The 23,420-nt window shown below is 46.0% G+C and overlaps 1 protein-coding gene across 4 annotated transcripts in view; it reads left to right on the forward strand.

The window, feature by feature from the left end:
- Positions 1-23,420, forward strand: part of LOC137654505 (distal membrane-arm assembly complex protein 2) — a 347,277-nt gene that overhangs the window by 298,127 nt on the left and 25,730 nt on the right. For all 4 annotated transcript variants that reach the window (XM_068388180.1, XM_068388182.1, XM_068388181.1 and 1 more), the window contains one exon: positions 11,652-11,822. In XM_068388180.1, coding sequence (XP_068244281.1) covers positions 11,652-11,822 — 171 coding nt within the window. The remainder of the gene's footprint in view (positions 1-11,651; positions 11,823-23,420) is intronic.

Consider the following 23,420-nt stretch of genomic DNA (forward strand, 5'->3'; position numbering starts at 1 on the left):
CCGGGGGTTAAGAGTGCCAGAGACAAGGTCAAAGGCCAGCTCTCTGAGCTAGCTTCCTCCAGCCGATCCAGCACCGGTTTCAAGCTCCTCCTGCCTCCTCGCGTCCATCAGAGGAGGTACTTTGAGATCTTGGAGGAGACTTGCTTAGCTCTTCCTTTGCACCATTCTCTGGAAGAACTTACTGGGAGACTCTCCAACCAGCAGGTCTCGTATTCGGCAACGGAGATCCTGAGCCAGGAGAAGGTAGTGAAGTGTGCCATGCAGGCTACTTCGTGGCTGGACCTCTGGCTAGGGTCTCTGGGCATCCTGGTGCGGTCTGAGGACCTGTCCAAAGAAAGCACCAGGAAGGCCTTGGAGACCTTTTTGCTCTCAGGCACATGTACCATCGAGTTTCTAGCACACCAAGTCTCGAGCTTGTGGGCTAACACTATCTTGAAACGACGGGACGCAGTGGCTGAGAGATTCCATCAAAAGGTCCCCAGTACTGACATTTGCAGGCTCAGACATTCTTCCATCCTCGGTATGAATTTGTTTGAGCTGAAGGACGTGGAGCAGGCTGCTGAGAGGTGGAGGAAGTCCAACCAGGATTCCCTTCTCCATAGAGCCCTAACATCGAGGCCCTATAAACCTCCAGCTACCCAGCAACCATGTCCTGTCAAGAGTACGAAGAAGGCAGCTGCAGCGAAGACAAAAGTATCTAAGCCCTTTCCTGTCAAGGACAAGAAGGGCAAAAAGTCCTCTAGGGGAGGAAAGAATCCTAGAGGGAGCGGCCGTGGCCGCAAATGCTAGGATTGGCAGTCCCCCTACATATCCACCAGTGGGGGGATGCCTACAAAGTTGCGCGACAAGGTGGCAGAAACTCGGGGCCGATCCCTGGACAATCTCAGTAATCAGTCAGGGATATTGCGTCCCGTTCACAACATCTTTACCTCCCCTGACAGCGGATCCAGTGTCGCTGAGCTCCTTTGCCATGGGATCGGCAAGGGGGCAAGCCCTTCGGGCAGAAGTCGAGACCATGTTGAAGAAGGACGCTCTTCAAGAGGTTGTCAACGGGTCCCCAGGCTTCTTCAGTCGACTCTTTCTTGTAAAGAAGGCGTCTGGAGGCTGGAGACCAGTCATCGACCTCTCAGCCCTGAACAGGTTTGTTAAGCAGACCCCGTTCAGCATGGAGACGTCAGACACTGTCAGACTTGCAGTGAGACCACAAGACTTCATGTACACACTGGACCTGAAGGACGCGTACTTCCAGATCCCAGTCCATCCGTCTTCAAGGAAGTACTTAAGATTTTGCCTAGACAACAAGATCTACCAGTTCAAGGTGCTGTGTTTCGGTCTCTCCACAGCACCCAGAGTGTTCACCCTAATATCTTCATGGGCTCACAGGATCGGTATTCGTCTCCTCCGTTACCTGGACGACTGGCTGATCCTAGCAGACTCGGAGACAGCCCTTCTTCGTCACCGAGACAAACTTCTGGGACTTTGCCAAGATCTAGGGATCATGGTAAATCTCGAGAAGTCCTCTCTGCTGCCCACTCAGAAACTGGTATACCTAAGCATGATCATAGACACCAATCTCCACAAAGCCTTCCCATCAGACGACAGGATAGCAAGGCTGAGGAAGGTCACAAGGCCTTTCCTCAGACGAGAAGAACTTCCAGCCCAATCGTGGTTATGTCTCCTCGGTCACCTCTCATCCCTGGCCCGTCTAGTTTCCAATGATCGCCTCAGAATGAGATCTCTCTAGTGGCGACTCAAGTCCTGGTGGAATCAAGGTCACGATTCCCCGGACACTATGATCCCCATGGATTCTGCAGAACAGACGGACCTTCAGTGGTGGGTGGCAGACGAGAACCTACGAAAGGGAGTGGATCTTCTCGTCCTCCCCCCGGATTTGATGTTGTTTTCGGACGCCTCAAAGAAAGGGTGGGGGTCTCACGTTCTGAATCACAGGACCTCAGGCCTGTGGTCAGAATCAGAAAAGTATCTCCACATAAACCTGCTAGAGATGAAAGCCGTATTCCTGGCTCTTCAACAGTTCCAACAGTACCTGGCGGGCCACTCTGTGGTGGTGATGAGCGACAACACCACAGTAATGGCTTATATCAACAAGCAGGGAGGTACCTTTTCAGAACAGCTATCCCATCTAGCAGTAGAGATACTGAGATGAACCGAAGTCCACTCGATCGCACTTTCGGCTCGCTTCATTCCAGGCAAGAGGAATGTGATCGCTGACAGTCTGAGCAGAGCGACGCAGATCACTATCTGCGTCGCTCTGCCGAGTGATATTTAGATCGTCAAGTAGCCAACAAAGTCCTGACTTTGTGGGGTTCCCCGACTGTGGATCTGTTCGCTACAGCACTGAACTTCAAACTTCCGCTGTACTGCTCCCCAGTCCCGGATCCCAAGGCGCTCTGGCAAGATGCCTTCCAACAACGGTGGGACAACATCGATGTCTATGCCTTTCCCCCGTTCTGTCTGATGAGGAGGGTCCTCAATAAGACCAGAATATCGGTCAATCTCTCGATGACCCTAATAGCTCCACTATGGCATCACGCAGAATGGTTTCCGGACCTTCTGCAACTCCTAACGGAGCTTCTGAGGGAACTCCCTCCGCGACACAAGCTACTCAAACAACCACACGCCAACATATTTCACAAAGCCGTAGCTTCGCTGTGGCTTCACGCCTGGAGACTATCCAGCATCTCCTCACTGAGAGAGGATTTTCGCAGCAAGTTGCGAACAGGATGACTGGACACCTGCGTAGGTCATCCGCAGGGGTCTACCAGGCGAAGTGGCGAGTCTTCTGTGGTTGGTGTCGTGGAAGGGGTATCCCTCCACTCGATGCCACTATTCCAGCAATAGCGGAGTTCTTCGTGTATTTGCGGGAGGAAATGCGCCTTTCAGTCTCGGCAGTGAAAGGCTATCGCTCAGCCTTAAGTCTAGCCTTCAGGCTCAAAGGAGTGGACATTTCTTCCTCGCTGGAACTTTCCCTACTCATACGGAGTTATGAACTTACCTGCCCTCAGTTGGAAGTGAGACCTCCTCCATGGAATGTCGTTCGAGTTCTCAGGTCTCTTAAGAGACCTCCCTTCGAACCATTACGCCAGGCTTCAGATCGCCTCCTTACTTGGAAGATGGTATTCCTGCTAGCTTTGGCCTCGGCCAAGCGAGTCAGCGAACTTCATGGTCTCTCATACGACGTCGCCCATTCAAGGGGATGGGGGGAGGTAACGTTCAGGTTCGTCCCTGAGTTTGTTGCCAAGACTCAGAATCCAGGAGTGCCGGACCCTCGGTTCGACTCTTTCCAGATTTCGAGTTTTCGTTCTGTAACAGATGACCCAGACCATCTCCTACTGTGCCCAGTAAGGAATCTGAGGATTTATCTTAAGAGAATGACTGCAGTTCATCCCTAGGTGCAAGCTTTGTTTGTGAGCACTGGGAAGACGAAGAGGAGGGTCACCAAGAATACCATCTCGGCCTGGATTCGCAAGGTAGTACAGTACACCTATCCTTGAATCCTGACCCTCCTCCATCACCTCGCCCCAGAGCACATGATGTCAGGGGCGTAGCTACATCCCTGGCCTTCAAGAAGAACTATTCAGTGACGCAGGTCCTGCAAGCTGGGGTGTGGAAGCGTCAGACGACCTTCACAGCCCATTACCTGCAAGATGTGACACACAGGAGACTCGATACGTTGTCTATCGGCCCTGTGGTGGCTGCACAACAGCTGGTCTAAACCTCAGGCTTCTTAATGGGACAAGTAGCAGAAGATTGAGGGCATTGTTACCCGGTCTTAGTCTGCATGAATGAAAAGTTTTGTCTGGCCCTTATTATTTTCTTCATCCTCCCCCTCTTGGGGAAAGCAGAATCCTGGGTTCTCTGCACAGCTGACCTCAAACCACTGCAGGTAAACCATGCTTCCTTGTGTTCCTAGTATTAAGTTAATACTGTCACGTCCCCATACCCTGACGAGGTGGTATTGGGAGAGTCCTAGCCTTGAGTTCCATCTAAAGAACTCCAGGTCAACTTCCTAGGAAGTGTCACACTGCATACCTTCACACACAGCTTATGTAGGCCGCAGCACTCGCACAGCAAGATGCTAGCGAGGTGCAGGGACTTATTATTACTGAGTACTTACACACTCAAATATTGAGTCCCCGGGCAAAAGTCAAAGTCAGTAATGGCCGGGACTTACCACCCTTCCTAAGGGGTGAGTCACCCATATTAAATAGCGTGGTTTGTATTTCAGTTACGGAACAAATGACAAATTTGTAGATAATTTGTATTTTTCCTAACTATACAAACCTTAGCTATTTAATCAAACTTGCCCGCCAGCCCTGTCCCCCATGAAAGTCCTACCTCTAAGCAAAGTGAGCTAAATCACAGGTATGTGTGAGGGGGGGGTAGCAAACTACCCCTCCTTACCCCCCGCTAACTAGCGGTGGGGTAGTAAACCCTCTTTAAAAATCTAATGGCTCGTCATTTCAGCTACGCCGAAAGTAATTACCCATATTAAATAGCTAAGTTTTGTATAGTTAGGAAAAATACAAATTATCTACGAATTCGTCATTTTCTTATACATGTATATATATATATGAAAACATTCTTAATGTTTATGTATATATATGTGTATAGAAACGTGATAAGTTTCCTTTTCAGTGTTTTGCTGTGTGTGTGATACATATACGACGACACTTGCGTACATTAGCAAGGCCAGCACAGTTTCACTTCGTGGGGAACGACCTCTCCCTCTGTGGTCCATCGGTCTTCCTGTCGGCATATAACTGTTAACTCGGCCGCCGCAGGGGAATCAACATCACCTTGACCCTCTTCATTCAACTATTATCTTTGCCTTTTCCTTTTTCCTACTGGAAACATGGATTTCTGAGCGAAGGGAATGTAGCCTCTCAAAGATTGACTATGGTCTTTCTCTTCTCGAGGTCGTTCACCTTTACAACAACAGTGTATGATTGGGGAAGCTCCTATCCTGTGCGCGGGTTAGGTTGCTCTTCCGATTGTTTGTCTCAATTATTTTTAGTGAAAATATAATTGTATTTTAACTTTTCAGCTTTTCTCCGGGGGGAACACTTCCCTTCAGAGGGTCAATGGTTCTCACTATTAGTGAATATTCTTAGCTGATTTAAATAATTGTAATTCTGTTTTTATTACAGTTATTCCGCTCCCCCCTTCTCCCGTGGATGTCGACTGGGGAAGGAAGGGCGCAATACTTAATATTATGTTGTTCCCTCGGGGTTCCTCTTCGGTGTTCCTCCCCAGGGAATTTGTTAAATAATTAATTTTTTGTCGGCGCAATACTTATTTTACGTTGTTCCCTCGGGGTTCTTTATTTTTTCCCAGTTAACTATGTAGTTTTTCTTTGTTCGACTAAGAGTGCCGACGAAGCAGAGCTGTTCTGTTCATGCGTGGGGAATCTGCTGTCATTGCCGTCCCTCAGAGGACGTCATCGTGGGCGTCATTCCTTCTCTTAGAAGTACTCCCGTGACAACATGACCAGCACTTCAGATCATCTTAGAATGCTAAAGGAGGTTCGCCTCCAGGGGTTGGACAACTTCCCTTCCGAGGGAAGTTTCCTCCCCAGGTGTGAGGTTGTTTCTCACTTCAGAGGGAGAACTTCCCACATCTTAATAAATTCATCGTCTCCGACTGCTGTTGCTGCCTTCGCCCAGACTTCTCTCCCCCCTTGCTGAGTTTCTCTTCCTTCAGGGGCGGAGCACAGTCTTGGCACGTCTCATCTACGAAGTGCTTACTTCTCGTTCACGAGAGAGGCCACTCATAGAGACTCCTCTTTGGAGGATCGCTACTGTTAAAGGTCAGCTTGCTGATCCACCGGCCCTCAATGGGCGTCATCTAGTCTCTGCTACGAAGTGTTCACCTCTCTCGTTCACGAGAGAGGCCACTCGTAGAGACTCCTCTTCGGAGGATCGCTACTGTTAAATGTCAGCTTGTTGATCCACCGGCCCTCAATGGGCGTCATCATAGGCGTCTTTTAGTCTCTTCTTCGAAGTGTTCACCCCTCTCGTTCGCGAGAGAGGCCACTCATAGAGACTCCTCTTCGGAGGATCGCTACTGTTTTAGGTCAGCTTGCTGATCCACAGGCCCTCATGGGCGTCATCACGGGTGTCCTCAAGTATCTTCTACGAAGCATTCACCTCTCTCGTTCGCGAGAGAGGCCACTCATAGAGACACCTCTTCGGAGGATCAAGCAGACCTACCAGCGCAGCAGACCTACCAGAACCTACCGATCTACCAGCGCATTCTTGCGCTGCAACGTATTCCTTAGGACTTCGGTCCTGGACTCTTAACGCAGACCTTTTTACGGTCCCCACCGGTGGATGATCGCCCTTCCAAAGGGCACATCCCAATTCCTGATCGTCCTGCCACTGGTCGTCCTACCAGCTGACCTGCCAACCTACTAGCGTTACCTTCGCGCGCGCACGCCAACAGTCTCTCGTGCGTGCGCTCCAACAGTCTTCCGTGCACGCGCGCCCCGACGATCTTCCGTGCGCGGGCACCGATGGTCTCCCGCGCGTGCGAGCGCAGATGCGTGCGTGCGCCAACAGTCTTCCGCGAACATGCGCCGACAGTCCTCCACGTGCCGCGGTGACAGCCTTCCGCCCATGCGCGCCAATGGTAATCCACGCGCGGGTGCCAATGGTCTCCCGCACAAGCACCCGTTGGCCTTCCGCACGCACGCGCGCTAATGCTTTTGCGCTCCAATGATCTTGCGTGCACACAGCCTTCCGTGCGCCCCAACGGTCGTCTGCGCGCGGGCGCTGATGGTCTCCCGCGCCAATGGTTTTCCGCGCCAGCAGTCTCCACGTAGTACTCTCACGCATGCAACAATGCACCCCCCCCTTGCGCAACCAGTCACACGCTTCGGCGCATTCTAGGGAGAATGCACAAAACTACACAGTGCCTTACTGAGCGCCAGGGCTCTTCTACACTTTCCTGCGCCCTCCTGCGCAGTTATGGTCTCAGATCCAATGCGCCAGCTCTTGCCAAAGAGTCGGGGCTCGCAGATCCAATGCACCAGCTCTTGTCTAAGAGCCAGCACTTGCCTGCTCTCCAGGCAGAAATTGAGCACCCGCATCATCCTGTGTGCCATCGCTCCAGTACTCTCCTACACACTCGCGCAATAGGCAGTAAAAAGGAATAAAATTATTTGGACAGGTCAACATTGCCCCATTCCTCCCTGCAGACACATAAACATTGCCACCGGGAAAGAGGAATAAGGCTTCATAGAATGATTCAAGATCCCGAAGATTTCATCCTACAAGGGGAATCGAAACGCGGAATCCTTGGTCCCTGTCTCTTCTGAAGTTTCTTTTTTCCTTGACAGACCACCGTCAGCAAACTGGAAAGCATCAACAGTCTGATCTCTAGATCACTGTTTGCTGATGGCTAGTTCACCGTTTACTGATCGCTAGGTCGCCGATCACCAGATCGCCAATTGCTAGCTCAATGCTGATCTTTGACCTCTAGTCCCTCCAATTGCTAGCGTTTCCAATCACCGATTGCTTGTCAATAACCAGTCATCAGCTTGCTGATCACTAGATCACCGATGGGCAGCTCATCTTTCTTCGATCATTGACCTCAGCTCGCCAATCTCTGACCAGCCCATCCTGCAGCTTGCTCATCTCTGACCAACCAGGGGGGACCATAATCAGCTTGCTGATCTCTAACTCACCATCGGCTCACTGATTACCGATTCATCGGTCATCGGCAATTTGCCAGCAGTTCGTGACTCGAACTTACTAGTCAACCTCTTCCTGTAGTTTCCTAGATCAGAAGGTATACAACATACTTCTCACTACTGGTCGTTCGCCATCACACTAAAGTGATTGGCAAACGTTCGACAACCCTCATCAACGGCGTGTCAGCAGGGAACTACTTTCGAGCACTCTTCAACTGCACAGTAACCACGATACCCAACGGTTAACCATTGATTAAAATTTGCCAGATTGATTCTATTCTAAGGAATAGCATCAACCCCATCAAGGCACATGGTAAGGCTAAGCATTGCCTTCCTTCTGTTAGTTAAAGGAATTCTCTCTCAGAGAAGAATTCTTACACTGGGTATCGCGCCTGATCCTTTACGACACGAGTCAAGACTCCAGCGTCGACAATCTTCCATACAAAGGATCCGTAAGGAGCTGTCCCTTTGGGTCGATGTCCACACCATGTTGGAGTTCGAACAAGGGCTAAGACCTCAGGTCTTCATTTGCACACTGGACCTAAAGGACACATACTCACAGGTCCAAACCATCCATATAGGAAGGTTGGAAGATTCAGTCTAGACAAACAAGAAACACCAGTTCAAGGCACTGTGCTTCGGTCTTTCCACTACACCCATCCTGGTCTCACAGGATTGGCTTCTGTCTCCTCTGTCTCGGAACGACTGACTGACATTAGCAGACTCAGTGGCAACCTTGCATTAACACCGGAACTTCTGAAGTCTTTTTACCAAGCTCCAGTGATCAGGGTAAACCTATGGAAGTCTTCCCTACTTCCCTCCCAGAAGACTGGTGTATCTGGGAATGATTCTAGACTCCAATCTCCACAAAACCTTCTTGAAACGAGAACGACTCCCATTCCAAGAGACTTGAGTCGGAAAAAGAAGAGAGGAGGGAACATAGTGCTGCACCACATGACCTCAGCCCTCTGGACAAAGCCCGAAAGTACCTTCACTTAAATCTCTTAAGAGATGAAGGCCAACTTTCCGGTCCTTCAGCAGCCTCATCGGTTCCTAACAGACCACTCAGTGATGTGATGGACGACACACCACACACCACATAGAGACTCACATCGACAAGCAAGAAGGAACTTGCTCATAGCCTCTTCCCATCTAACAGTATAAACAATAAGATGGGCCAAAGTCCGTTCGGTACCACTATCAGACCGCTTCGTTCCAGACTGGAAGAACGTGCTCGCCGACAATCTGTGCACAGCATCTCAGATAAGGTATACCGGATGGACTTTGGATCGCCATGTAGCCGACAAAGTCCCGATTTTACGAGGTCCTCCAACTAGGGGTCTGTTCGCAACGCTCCTGAATCTCAGGCTGCCGTTGCTCACCAGCCCTAGACCCCAAGGCTCTCTGGCAACAACGGTGGGTACAACAATGACGTTTACGTCTCGTCCCTGTTTTATCTGGAGAAGGGCACTCGAGAAGGCTAGAACATCGGTCAACCTCTCAAGGACTCTCCTAGTTCCGCTATGGCATTATGCAGAACGGTTTCCAAACCTTTTGCAGCTCCTGATAGTCTCCAAGAGAACCCTCTCCACATCACAGACAACCCACTTTGACACCTACCACAAGCTATAGCTTTGCTATGATTGTACACCTGGAGACTACCCAATACCTCTTTGCGAAAAGGTTGTCTAGATATCTGAGGAATTCCTCAGCATCAGTCTACCAGGCAGTATAACGTCTTGTGTGGTTGGTGTCATGTGAAAATGTCTCTCTCCACTCGATACTTCGATTCCAGCAATAGCGGAATCCTCGAGTATATACAAGAGGAAAAGACCCCCTATTCAGTTCCGACAGGTAAAGATGATCACTCAACCTTGATCCTTCACCTTCAAACTGAAAGAAAGGGACGCCCTCTCATCGATAGACTTTTCCTAACTCATACGGACTTACAACTTGCCTTTCCCCTGTCGGAATTGAGACCTTCCTCTCGGAACATGGTTCAAATCTCCGATCCCTAAAGGGACCTCCTTATGTTCCACTTCACCAGGCAACAAATTTTCTCCTGATTTAAGAACACATTGTTCCTACACACTCGGACAGCAACCATACGAGTCAAGGAACTTCATGGTCTCTCTTTCGACATCGCCTATTATTGAGAAGGGCGAAAGACAATGTTCAGTTTCATCCCTGAGTATGTCGCCAGACAGTCTCCAGAGGTGACGGATCCTACACAAGCCTCAACGCAGTAACGGACGATCCAGATCATTCATTACTGTACCCAGGGTAAGGTATGAGACTTTACCTAAAGAAAACGGCAACAGCCCGCCCGGGTCTCTTCTCTTGTCATCAGCACTGGGAGAGACTAGAGGAGGATCACCGAAACATCATCTCGACATGACGACTCACAGTGTCAGGGGCATAACTATGCCCCTGGTCCTTCTTAGCAGATTACTCTGTGACGCAGGTTTTACAAGAAAGGATGTGAATGCTCCAGGTGACTTTCACAACCTTTCTCCTGCAAGACGTGACCCACATGAACTCGATACGATTTCTATCGGTCTGATGGTGGCTGCACAACAGCTGGTTGTATACCTCAATCTCCTGATTGGACAATTAGCAGAAGGTTGAGGGCACTGTTACCCGGTTTTAGTCTGCGTGAATGACAAGATTTGACTGGCTTTTATTCTTTTCTTCATCCTACCCTCTCGTGGGGAAAGCAGCATCCTGGGTTCTCTGCATAAGCTGACCTCAAACCACTGCAGGTAAACCATGCCCCCTTGTGTACCTAGTATTAAGCTAATACTGTTGTGTCCCCATACCCTGGCGAGGTGGTATTGGGAAGTCTTGGTTACATCAGGTTTTCTCCTACATAGACTCGGAATAACTTTAACTAGACAGTCACACTTCTGCACGTCTCAACACACAGCTTGCGTAGGCCACGGACCTTGCGTAGCAAGGTTTAGCAAGGGCAGGGACTCCTTATTTTTTAGTACTAACATACTCAGATAAGGAGCCCCCGGGCAAAGCCAAAATTTGTATTTTTCCTAACTATACAAACCTTAGCTATTTATACAAACTTGCCCCCCATCCCTATCCCCCTTGAATTCCTACCTCCAAGCAAAGTGACTAAATCACAGGTGTGTGAACGGGAGTGGTAGCAAGCTACCCCCCCCCCCTATCCCTGCTAACTAGCGGTGTGGGTAGTTAACCCTCGCTAAATTTTAATGGCTCGTCATTTCAGCTCCGCTGAAAGTATAACCCCTAATAAATAGCTAAGGTTTGTATAGTTAGGAAAAATACAAATTATGTACGAATTTGTCATTTTCAAGATGAAAACATCATCACATGAATGAGCATAAAATTTTACTTAACCTAGCTATTGTCTGATTTGCTTTTTTTTAATCTTTCATTGAACTCCAATTTTAAAGATCCTCTATTAGAGATGTATAGCGTCTTATAATGGTAATGTTAATTGAATTATATTTTCCTATTAAAAGATAGCTCATATTGAAATAAGAATCCAATACCAAAAGAATTGTACAAATAATTTTTTTTTTTTAGATAGGAACAAAATTTCTTTAGTGCAGAAAATTGCTTGTATAGGTAATGTTAATCACTTGTTTTATTCAAGTTAGTTGCTGTGTCTATTTACTTTTGTGTTATGTAGCTTTACATTTAAATAAATACCATGCTATTTTTTCTATTTTTGATTGTTCATGCTGAAAAACAATTGGGTTATATACCATTAAGAATAATATCATACCAGTGACTAATTTATTATAGATATGTGGATAATCCTGAGGTAAAGAGCATAACTTATTTTGAAATTATTTCTGCTTTTGATAAGTATTTTTGTAAATGTCTTTAAAATTCTCTTTTGAGTTGTAAGAGCAAGTTAGGTATTCTTATTTTCAAATGTTTTTTGTTTTTTTTTCAGATGGGATAGGCCCAAAGAAGAATGGAACAGTTTCTTTCATTACTTTGCACCTAAAAAAGGCATAAGTGTTGAAGTAATTCGGACACTTCAAATGCCAATAGACTTCTCTCCAAAAAAAGTAAAAAAGTGGTATGAAAACCTGAAAGAGAGGAAGGCAATCATAGACCAAAGGTAAGAAAAATTTTATTTGTTCATTTTACATATTCATAAAATTTAAATCCATTTCTAATTTTACTTTAATGCTTGATAAGGAGGATGTTAAGTAGAAATAACTTGTTGAAAACCGTTGTTCCCATACTATATATATATATATATATATATATATATATATATATATATATATATATATATATATATATATATATATATATATATATATATACATACACCTTTTTCAGAACTTTCTTGGAAAGAGGTCTAGCCAATAATACTATTACTTTGGTTAAATTGCTTTAAAGAAAATATTTCAGATCGGGTTCAATTTTAATCTTACAGATTCGTATTTTTCAATATTAAACTTACCCGATAATCATGTAGCTGTCAACTCCGTTGCCCGACAGAATTCTACGGGAGGGATACGCCAGCTATCACAATACTAGAAGGGGGTGTACTCACCAGCGCCACCTGTGGCCAGGTACTACAGTACTTCTTGTTGACACCTCCTCAATTTTTCCTCTGTCGTGCTTCCGGCAAGACGTTCTGGGATACGCTTATGATCTTGGAGTATTTTCACGGCTTTTGGTGAAGTATTTCTCTCAGATTTCGGCTGTCGCTTTACTGGAAAACTTCTATATTAGCTTAGATAGCTATTATTTAGTTCTGATTAATGGTTAACGATCTTTTTGCTTGATTTGGAATCCCCACTTGGCTAACTCTTTGATTCAAGATGTCTGACATTTCACAAGCCCCACCCCATAGACGATGTAGGTCTTGTAATAGGCGTATTCCGAAGGCCTCGGTAGATCCTCACACCGCTTGTTCTGACTGTAGGGAAAGACCCTGTCAGTTGGAAGATCGATGTGAGGAATGCGCCGGACTTTCGGAACTTGATTTTGTCCGATTTCTTAAGTATTCAACCAAGTTAGAGAGAGAGAGAGTTAGGAGAAGTTCTTCTCGCTCTTCACTTTTTTCCTCACCTCATGATCCCCTACCTTTTCCTCCCCCTGTAGTGGCTACCCCCGAACCTACTATTTGCCCTCAACCTGATATGTCTGTTGTTTTGAGTGCCATTCAGGCTTTAGGTGACAAAGTGGAGTCGGTGGTTAGTGATCATAAGTCTCTTATGGCCGAAGTCAAGGAACTTAAGGTCAAGAGTGCAGTGGGTGGTAATAGTGCCAGTGCTGTGACGAGTGCTAGTGTCAGTGCAGTGCCAAGTGCTAGTGTCAGTGTCAGTGTCAGTGTGGTGCGTGAGGGTACTTCTGTGCGTGCCAGTCGTCCTCCCAGTCCGGGACCTCTTGCAAGCTCCCAAGCCCAGGGGAGAAGCAATGTCGAAGGGCAAAAGGGTTCGGCAGGCCTTGATCGGCGCACAGAAGTATCCTCGGTGGTTGCGGGCGTGTCTTCCAGAGACCGTCACTCCCACCCGCAGACGATTGAGCCCGTCTTTTACTCGTCTGCTGAGGAATTGTCAGGGAGGAAACGTTGGACTCAGGTCTCAAGACCTCTCAAACGCAGAGTCCAGACCTCAAGAGCTCTACAACCTGGCTGCAGTCATTGGATCAGCTCTGACTCGCCGCAGTCATCAGTTGAAGGCACTCCTCCTAAGAGGAGTAAGGTGCTGCCGCAACAGATCACTTCTGTTAAGGCTTTGCCTCAGCAGACCTTAGTGTCTGCCGACCCCAAGTTGACTCTACTGCAGTCCATGCAGTCACAACTTGCGGTCTTGATGCGTGAGTGTCAGGCTGAGAAGGTTACACCTCCTCCTGCGATCGCTCCGCCTAACCGCAGTCCTGCCTGCCAGGCGTACGATGTTGAGGCTCCTCAGGATACCTTACCACGTACTGAGTTACCAGTTTCCAGTGGTGTGCAGCTACCTCCGCCTTCCTTAAGGCAACCTCAGCAATGGGAACAGGAAGCTTATACCTTACTTCCTCCGCTTCCACTTGCGGTTCCACCAGTGAGGCAACACTCTCTTGAGGTACAACAACCTCTCCCATCCATGAGGCAGACACCTCAGCTCTCGCTGCAGCGACCTCAACCCTCCTCAAGGCGAGAGCCTCAACACCTTAGCCTTGCGCCTCAGGAACCTCAACTCGCGAGACAAGTTATGCGTTCTGCGCAGCCTCTACCCCAACTCTCGCAGCTCACACCTCAGGAACCTCAACTCGTTTCTCAGGAACTTGCTACTGCGCATCCGCTCACCTTACAGCAAGCGCAACCCTTAAGGCAAGACACTCATGCCAGGAGTCAGCCTCCTCCACCCATGCGCCTACCTTCTGCTACTTCTTTTGACCAGCCTTTGCAGCCTGAACCTCAGGTGTTCCCTCAACAGAGACTTGAGGAGGAAACCACAAGCGTTTTTGCTCCAGCTCGTGCAGATTCTGCTGTTCAGCATACCTTACCTCTCACTTCGCTACACTCTGGTGATGAGGTTTCTGATGATGAGGCTGCACACCTGGACCCCTCATCAGACGTGGATGAATCCAAGTCTTCTCCGCCTCCTATTGACTTTCGTAAGGTCTTGGCTCTTTTCAGAGAGGTATACCCAGACCATTTTGTCTCTGCTACCCCCCGCTCTCCGCCATCTGAGTTTTCGCTGGGCATGCAGCCAGCCAAGTCAACGTATACTAAGCTCGTCTTTGCAAGGTCCTCTAAGAGAGCGTTAAGGATTTTAGGGGAGTGGTTGCAGTCTAAGCAACAACTAGGAAAGACTTCCTTTATGTTTCCTCCGACTAAGCTCACTTCTAAAGCGGGCGTTTGGTATGCCACAGGAGAGGAACCAGGCTTGGGAGTACCTGCCTCTGCCCAGGCTGACTTCTCAAGTTTGGTAGACTCTCCTCGTAGAACAGCAATGAGGCGCTCTAAGGTTTGCTGGACCTTCTCAGATCTTGATCACTTCCTAAAGGGTGTATTTAGAGCCTTTGAGATGTTCAATTTCCTAGACTGGTGCCTGGGGGCCCTTAGCAAGAAGACCTCCCCTGCGGACAAGGACTCAGCCATGCGCTTAATGTCCTGCATGGATAAGGCTATTAGGGATGGATCTGGCGAGCTTGCTTCGATGTTTGTGTCAGGAGTGCTTAAGAAAAGGGAGCAGCTTTGTTCCTTCCTTTCCTCCAGCATCACACCTTGTCAAAGGTCTCAACTCCTTTTCGCTCCGCTCTCTAAGTTCCTGTTTCCTGAAGAGCTTGTTAAGGATTTGTCTGCGGCCCTGATACAAAAGGACACCCATGATCTTGTGGCCTCATCGGCTCGTAAGACTAAGGTTGCTACCTCAGTCCCCAGGACTTATCGCACCCCAGTGGCTGATACTCCTGCTACGAGGTTTATTCCGCCCTTTCGTGGTAGAGCCCCCAGCCGTGGAAGCTCCCGTCCAGACTCTTCCAGGAGCAAGTCTAGGAAAGGTTCCAAGGCTTCTAAAGGCAAAAACTGACTCTCCTCCTCTCCAGACAGCAGTAGGCGCCAGACTCAAGATCTTCTGGCAAGCCTGGGAAAAGAGAGGTGCAGACGCCCAGTCTGTCAGTTGGCTGAGGGAGGGTTACAGGATACCATTCTGCCGCAAACCCCCTCTGACCACATCTCCCATCAACCTCTCTCCCAACTACAAAGAAAAGGACAAGAGGCTAGCGTTGCACCAGGAGGTGTCGCTCCTGTTACAGAAGAAGGCAGTGGTTATAGTCCGGGACCATCAATCCCCGGGCTTCTACAACCGTCTCTTTCTGGTGGCCAAGAAGACAGGAGGTTGGAGACCGGTGCTGGACGTCAGCGCTCTCAATGCTTATGTCACCAAGCAGACGTTCACGATGGAGACGACGAAGTCGGTCCTAGCAGCGGTCAGGCAGGAGGACTGGATGGTCTCATTGGACCTGAAAGATGCTTACTTTCACGTTCCTATTCATCCAGACTCCCAACCTTTCCTGAGATTCGTTTTCGGAAAGGTTGTCTACCAATTCCAAGCCCTGTGTTTTGGCCTAAGCACAGCTCCTATGGTGTTTACGCATCTGATGAGGAATATAGCAAAATTCCTCCACTTATCGGACATCAGAGCCTCCCTTTATTTAGACGACTGGCTGTTGAGAGCCTCCACGAGTCGTCGCTGTCTGGAGAGTCTCAACTGGACTTTGGACTTGATCAAAGAACTGGGTCTGTTAGTCAATCTAGAAAAGTCTCAGCTCATTCCCTCCCAATCCATTGTGTACCTGGGAATGGAGATTCGGAGTCAGGATTTTCGGGCTTTTCCATCGGCCCCAAGGATAAGCCAAGCCCTAGATTGCATCCTGAGCATGCTGAAGAGGAGCAGTTGCTCGGTGAGACAGTGGATGAGTCTCACAGGGACCCTTTCATCGTTGGCCCTGTTCGTCGAGCTAGGGAGACTCCACCTCCGCCCTCTTCAATTCCATCTTGCAGCTCATTGGGACAAGGGTTCGACTCTCGAAGCAGTCTCTATCCCAGTCACCGAAGAGATGAAGACCACTCTCTTGTGGTGGAAGACCAATCTCCTTCTCAGGGAGGGCCTATCGTTGGCGATTCAGACCCCCAATCTTCATCTCTTCTCGGATGCATCGGACTCGGGCTGGGGCGCGACCTTGAACGGACAGGAGTGCTCGGGAACGTGGAACGAGGAACAGGAAACGCTCCACATCAACTGCAAGGAGCTACTAGCAGTTCATTTAGCCCTATTGAACTTCAAGTCCCTCCTGCTAGGCAAGGTGGTGGAGGTGAACTCCGACAACACCACAGCCTTGGCTTACATCTCCAAGCAAGGAGGGACCCATTCGAGGAGCCTATACGAGATCGCAAGGGACCTCCTCATTTGGTCAAGAAGTCTAAACCTCACCCTAGTTACGAGGTTCATTCAGGGCAACATGAACGTCTCAGCAGATCGCCTAAGCAGAAGGGATCAGGTCATTCCCACGGAATGGACCCTCCACAAGAGCGTGTGCAACAGACTTTGGACCTTGTGGGGTCAGCCGACCATCGATCTGTTTGCCACCTCCATGACCAAGAGACTTCCTTTGTACTGTTCCCCAGTTCCAGACCCAGCAGCAGTTCATGTGGATGCTTTTCTGCTGAACTGGTCCCATCTCGACCTTTACGCATTTCCACCGTTCAAGATCATAAACAAGGTCCTTCAGAAGTTCATCTCGCACGAAGGGACACGGCTGACGCTGGTTGCTCCCCTATGGCCTGCAAGAGAATGGTTCACAGAGGTACTACAATGGCTGGTCGACGTCCCCAGGACTCTCCCTCTAAGAGTGGACCTTCTACGTCAACCTCACGTAGACAGGTTGCACCCAAACCTCCACGCTCTTCGGCTGACTGCCTTCAGACTGTCGAAAGATTCGCTAGAGCTAGAGGCTTTTCGAAGGAGGCAGCCAGTGCGATTGCCAGAGCAAGGAGGGTATCCACTCGTAGAGTCTACCAATCCAAGTGGGAAGTCTTCCGGAGCTGGTGTAGAGCCAATGCAGTTTCCTCTACCAATACCTCTGTGACCCAAATAGCTGACTTCCTATTACATCTTAGGAATGAGAGATCCCTTTCAGCTCCTACGATTAAAGGGTACAGGAGTATGTTGGCTTCAGTTCTCCGCCACAGAGGTTTGGACCTTTCTTCCAACAAGGACCTTCAAGACATCCTTAAGTCTTTTGAGACTTCTAAAGAGCGTCGTCTACCCACTCCAGGCTGGAACCTAGACGTAGTCTTAAGGTTCCTTATGTCACCTAGGTTCGAACCTCTCCAGTCAGCTTCCTTCAAGGACCTTACCCTCAAGACTCTTTTTCTCGTCTGCCTTGCGACAGCTAAAAGAGTCAGTGAGGTTCATGCCTTCAGCAAGAACATTGGGTTCACGTCCGAATCTGCAACATGTCCTTTACAGCTCGGATTCTTAGCTAAGAATGAACTTCCTTCACGTCCTTGGCCTAGATCGTTTGAAATACCTAGCCTTTCCAACATGGTAGGTAACGAGCTAGAAAGAGTTCTTTGCCCTGTCAGAGCTCTGAAATATTATCTTAATAGGTCAAAACCTATTCGAGGACAGTCAGAAGCCTTATGGTGTGCCATCAAGAAACCTTCGAGGCCCATGTCCAAAAACGGGGTTTCGTATTATATAAGGCTTCTGATTAGAGAAGCCCATTCTCACTTAAAGGAGGAAGACCTTGCTTTGCTGAAGGTAAGGACCCACGAAGTGAGAGCCATAGCTACTTCGATGGCCTTTAATAAAAACCGTTCTCTGCAGAGCATAATGGATGCAACCTATTGGAGGAGCAAGTCAGTTTTTGCATCATTTTATCTTAAAGATGTCCAGTCTCTTTACGAGAACTGCTACACCCTGGGACCATTCGTAGCAGCGAGTGCAGTAGTAGGTGAGGGCTCAGCCACTACATTCCCTTAATCCCATAACCTTTTTTTAACCTTTCTCTTGAATGCTTTTATTGTTGTTTTTATGGTTGTTACGGTAGGCTAAGAAGCCTTCCGCATCCTTTTGATTTGGCGGGTGGTCAATTCATTCTTGAGAAGCGCCTGGGTTAGAGGTTGTGTAGAGGTCCTTTAGTAGGGGTTGCAGCCCTATATACTTTAGCACCTTTGAGTTGATTCAGCCTCCTAAGAGGAACGCTGCGCTCAGTAAGGAAGACGAACTTAAAAAAGAGGCAGAGTAACGGTTCAAGTCGACTTCCTTACCAGGTACTTATTATTTCATTGTTATTTTGAGATAACTGTTATATGAAATACGGGATACTTAGCTATCCTTTAATCTTGTACACTGGTTTTCACCCATCCCCCTGGGTGTGAATCAGCTACATGATTATCGGGTAAGTTTAATATTGAAAAATGTTATTTTTATTAGTAAAATAAATTTTTGAATATACTTACCCGATAATCATGATTTAATTGACCCTCCCTTCCTCCCCATAGAGAACCAGTGGACCGAGGAAAAATTGAGGAGGTGTCAACAAGAAGTACTGTAGTACCTGGCCACAGGTGGCGCTGGTGAGTACACCCCCTTCTAGTATTGTGATAGCTGGCGTATCCCTCCCGTAGAATTCTGTCGGGCAACGGAGTTGACAGCTACATGATTATCGGGTAAGTATATTCAAAAATTTATTTTACTAATAAAAATAACATTTTTCTTCCGTTCCGTTAGCCTGTACTAGACTAAAACCAGTAACTCGCCCTCAAGCAGTTTCATGGGTTTTAGGTGATGTCCTTGATCTAGATTCTGACTATGATATTGACTCACGCACTTATATAGCGCTTCTTAGGAAGACGTTATTTTTGAGAAGTTTAGCCTCAGGAGCCAGATTATCTGAACTCTCAGCATTATCTAGAGAACCAAATCATATTGATTTCTTTCTTCGGGTGGAATTTTATTCTTTCTAGATGCGAAATTCTTAGAAAAGAATGCGGGTCCACAGAATAGATGGTCCCCGTGGAAGATTGTCCCACTTCCACAGGATCTATCTCTGTGCCCAGTTATCACTCTGGAAAACTATTTAAATAGACCTTCAGGACCTTTATTTATTAGAAAGGATGGAGGAACCATTTCCCTGAAAGGAATCAGACAATAGTATTCTGTATTCTATTAAAAAGAACCAAGCCAGAATCTGTACCACATGCCCAAGATTAAAAAGATATAGTGGTTCCTCCAGATTTAACACAACCATTATAACAGGGTCCTATCTTCATGTATATTTTCCCTCTTAGTGCCTTGTCTCCTAATAAGGAGCAGGGCGGCACCTGCCTTCCCTTTCCCCCTACCATAGCATTGACCTTGATTTGGGGTGTAATTAAGAGATTGGTATATTAAGGATTTTAGTAAAACACGCTAAATTGAGTTTCTCTAATTTTAATTCAGTTCATTAACTTTTTGTGTATTTCCAAGCTTATGGGACCAATTCTCTGTTACTATTTCACGGAGCGACACAGTTTGGGCCCAGAAAAGGGATTTTGACGAAGGAAAAATCTATTTCTGGGCGAGGAACCTGTGTCGCCCAGTGAACCCTCGAACCCTCCCTCCTTTTTCCTCACCCTAGGCTGGCCCAAGCTTGGGGTGCTAATAGGAATGATAGGAGAAGGTTAGGTAGTGGTGGTGGTGGGGGGGGGGGTCAGTAGCTGTAGTGAACGACACCTCGTAGTAACGTGGGATTTTGAGGAGGAAGAAGTCTAATTGGAAAGGGATCTCTGGTAGTGGTATCACTCGCCCCAGTTTTAATACCGACACCCTTTACGGGTGACCGAGCTGGATATATTCCTAGCATTCCATGCAACTTTTTTCTCTGGTATATTTATCAGTATTTATACCTTTGAAATGGTGCTATAAGGAGCATTTCACTGGGCGGGCGACACAGGTTCCTCACCCAGAAATAGATTTTTCCTTCGTCAAAATCCCTTATATTATAATAGTGGAGATATACTAGTGAATATATATATATATATATATATATATATATATATATATATATATATATATATATATATATATATATATATATATATATATATACACACAGTAGGGTCCCGAATTATGCGAGAATTTGGTCGATTAATGACCTCGTATAAATGGAAAATCGCATATTTCGAAACGCAACTAGCAGAAATAATTCCATTTTGGCCATGGCAACCAGCAACTTGCCTATTCAAACGTGTTTACTACCCATTTCCATTACTTTCTTTGTACTATACTGTATTTCTTTATATCAAATTGTTCTTGTAAATAAGTCAAACATTTAATATGCTTTAAAGTTCTAATAACTTGAAAAATGGTTAAAATTACAACAAGGATGGGTGTAAACACTATATATTTCCCGTTATAACACGACCCAAAATACAGACAAATTTTAATGTTTGTCATATCTATTGTCTAAGACAACTAGTGAATAGCAAAACCATCACTAAATAGACTAGCTTTTGTATGATTGAAAATCCAAAATTATCAAAATAAAGGCGATTTTATATCGTGCGTTTTCTAAACACGCCAAAAAGCACAATAGAAAACGACAACCAATGTTTTGTTTACGTTTATCTCTGATCATAACGAAGAAATAGACGCATTTACACACCTGTGTATAGGTTAATTTTTGCATCGACAGCAATCTTACCAAGTATTGATTATATGTTGATTTTGTTATTACCAATGCTCTACTTAATTTTTCTTAGAACTTCCAAATAAATGAAGTGAATGCCATTTATATAATGTTTTTCTTTATGACGCCGCCTGAAATAGAAACCTTCCATTTGTTTACGTTCCATCTTCGATCATAATAAACAAACGAACGCATTAAACACACATGATCAAAGTGATAACTAATGATATTACAAACATTTAGTAAACATTATGTTATTACAAATATTTTACTTATCGTATCCATATAAATTCCTAAATTCGTAGCAAAGCTTGAAACCTTTTTTTTCCTTATGCGTTTAATCCATAATAGCAAACTGCCGCTAATGACCGAATGATAATTTACGATAGTTCTAAACTGTTACGAAAGATTATTGTCCTTTCCATATCCAAAATACTTTTCCTAACTTCAGTTATAAGTCAACTTGTACCCACCTCAATTATGGAACCATATGCAAAAATGGTAAAAGAAGAAAGTACTAGGCCTATTTTTAAAGTCATCGAACAATTAGGTTACCGCTATTACGTTCGATGTGACAGAGAGAGAGAGAGAGAGAGAGAGAGAGAGAGAGAGAGAGAGATGGTTTTAATTGTACTAAACAATAAATATCATAGGTTATAACACATTGGTCCTTATGTAATATTAACTGTATTGATGGTTTGAATAAATTAAGAAATGGTGTAAACAATTCTTTGTTAACGTATTCGTACGCGCATATTCGTGAGAGCAGAAGCTAGACATCAGCTGATCTGATCACAGCCAAACGTTAAACAAAAAGAAGTCAGTAATACTCGATTTTTAAAACACACCCAAAATTTAAAAACATAAGTACATGTTTTATTATAGCGCAATTGACTATTTAAAGAGTAAAAATTTTCTGGAATAGAATGGGTTTCCCAAAAAATAGTGGTTTGCTGACGAAATCGGATACCGTATTTTAAGCTATGATTGAAATGGATTTATACACGGTATAATTTTTTTGTTTTGTATTTAATTGACACTTTAAGAAAACCGATTTTGGTTTCTTCATTTATTTGTAAGTACAGTAGGGTCCCGAATTATGCGTGTTCGAATTATACGATTCCCCTTTTCTGCGATCCATATTTTTCAAAAATAAATTTTCTGTATCTGCGAAGCTGTTCAAAGTCTGCGAGTCAAGCACTATAAAATGTATTAAATCTATTGTCTTTCTAAGTAAATTGGTAGCCCTAAATACGGTGATTTATAATAAATGTTACAAAACAATATTAACATTACATCTTATTAACATAATTTCATAATAAATAGCCTATTTAAGGATAAAATTCCACATCAACAATGAAATCAACTGTTAACTGTGCGAGTCCAGGTGACAAAATGTAAACAGAATTGTGGTTACGTTCTCGGCAATCTTTATATTTCTCCAACTTTATGATAATTGTAATGGTAGTGTTAATGATGGTATATTAAAGCATTATTTTTATTTAATACAGTATATATAAAAGCCTTATTTTTCCCTCTCTGTCCCACCGTGATGACATTCCACTTACCATGTTGCACTATAAAGTACTAACATGTACACCCTCTAGAATTACAGTCCCACATAATTCATTGTTCCTAGCAGCACTAAGCGACAGGTTTTAACACACTACCTGCCGCTACCACGAAACGCTTTAGTTCTTGCACTTGCTTCGCATAGTGTTTAAAAAACACCCTGGATGACTTCCATCCAGTAAACGAGCGAAGACTCTCGAATTCCATAAGCTGGAAGAAATTTAATGAAGAAGCAATCTTCCTAGGATCATGACCTGCGGGTGTACTGTCAGGATTCGCTCTGCGAATAAAGTAGGTTATCTTCGCCCTTAATTGTTTCAGGGTTAAGTTTGAGCCCGATGTTTCTCCTTTAAAGAGCTGTCCTCCCCTGAAGTCTGAAGTTCTGCGAAGATAGACCTTTAGACTCCACTGGACACAGCGAGACATCTTCCTTCAGAGGGCAGATTCTCTCATTCTTGGCGAGAAACGTTGGGTCGGGAAAGAGATTTAGCTCACCCGTTTCAGCAAACTGGATATGGCCTTCCTCCCTATACAAGGCCACTATCTCACTACCTCTAGCCCCTGAGGCTAGAGCAAACAAGAAAATAACTTTCTGAGTCAAATCTTTCAAAGAGCAAGCCTCATTGCCCAAACTTGAGGCGAAATGTAGCACCTTATCCTTGAGGCGAAATGTAGCACCTTATCCTTGAGGCGAAATGTAGCACCTTATCCTTGAGGCGAAATGTAGCACCTTATCCTTGAGGCAAAATGTAGCACCTTATCCTTGAGGCGAAATGTAGCACCTTATCCTTGAGGCGAAATGTAGCACCTTATCCAAAGACCACGAGATGGGCCTTGGAGGTGCTGCAGGTCCAAGTCTGGCACAGAACTTCGGGATTTTGTTAAAAATTTCATTAGACAAGTCTACCTGGAAAGCATAAAGCAAAGGTCTTGTCAAGGCAGATTTACACGTAGTTATCGTGTT

Source organism: Palaemon carinicauda, chromosome 15 (assembly GCF_036898095.1).
Source record: "Palaemon carinicauda isolate YSFRI2023 chromosome 15, ASM3689809v2, whole genome shotgun sequence".
Classification (NCBI taxonomy): Eukaryota; Metazoa; Arthropoda; class Malacostraca; order Decapoda; family Palaemonidae; genus Palaemon; species Palaemon carinicauda.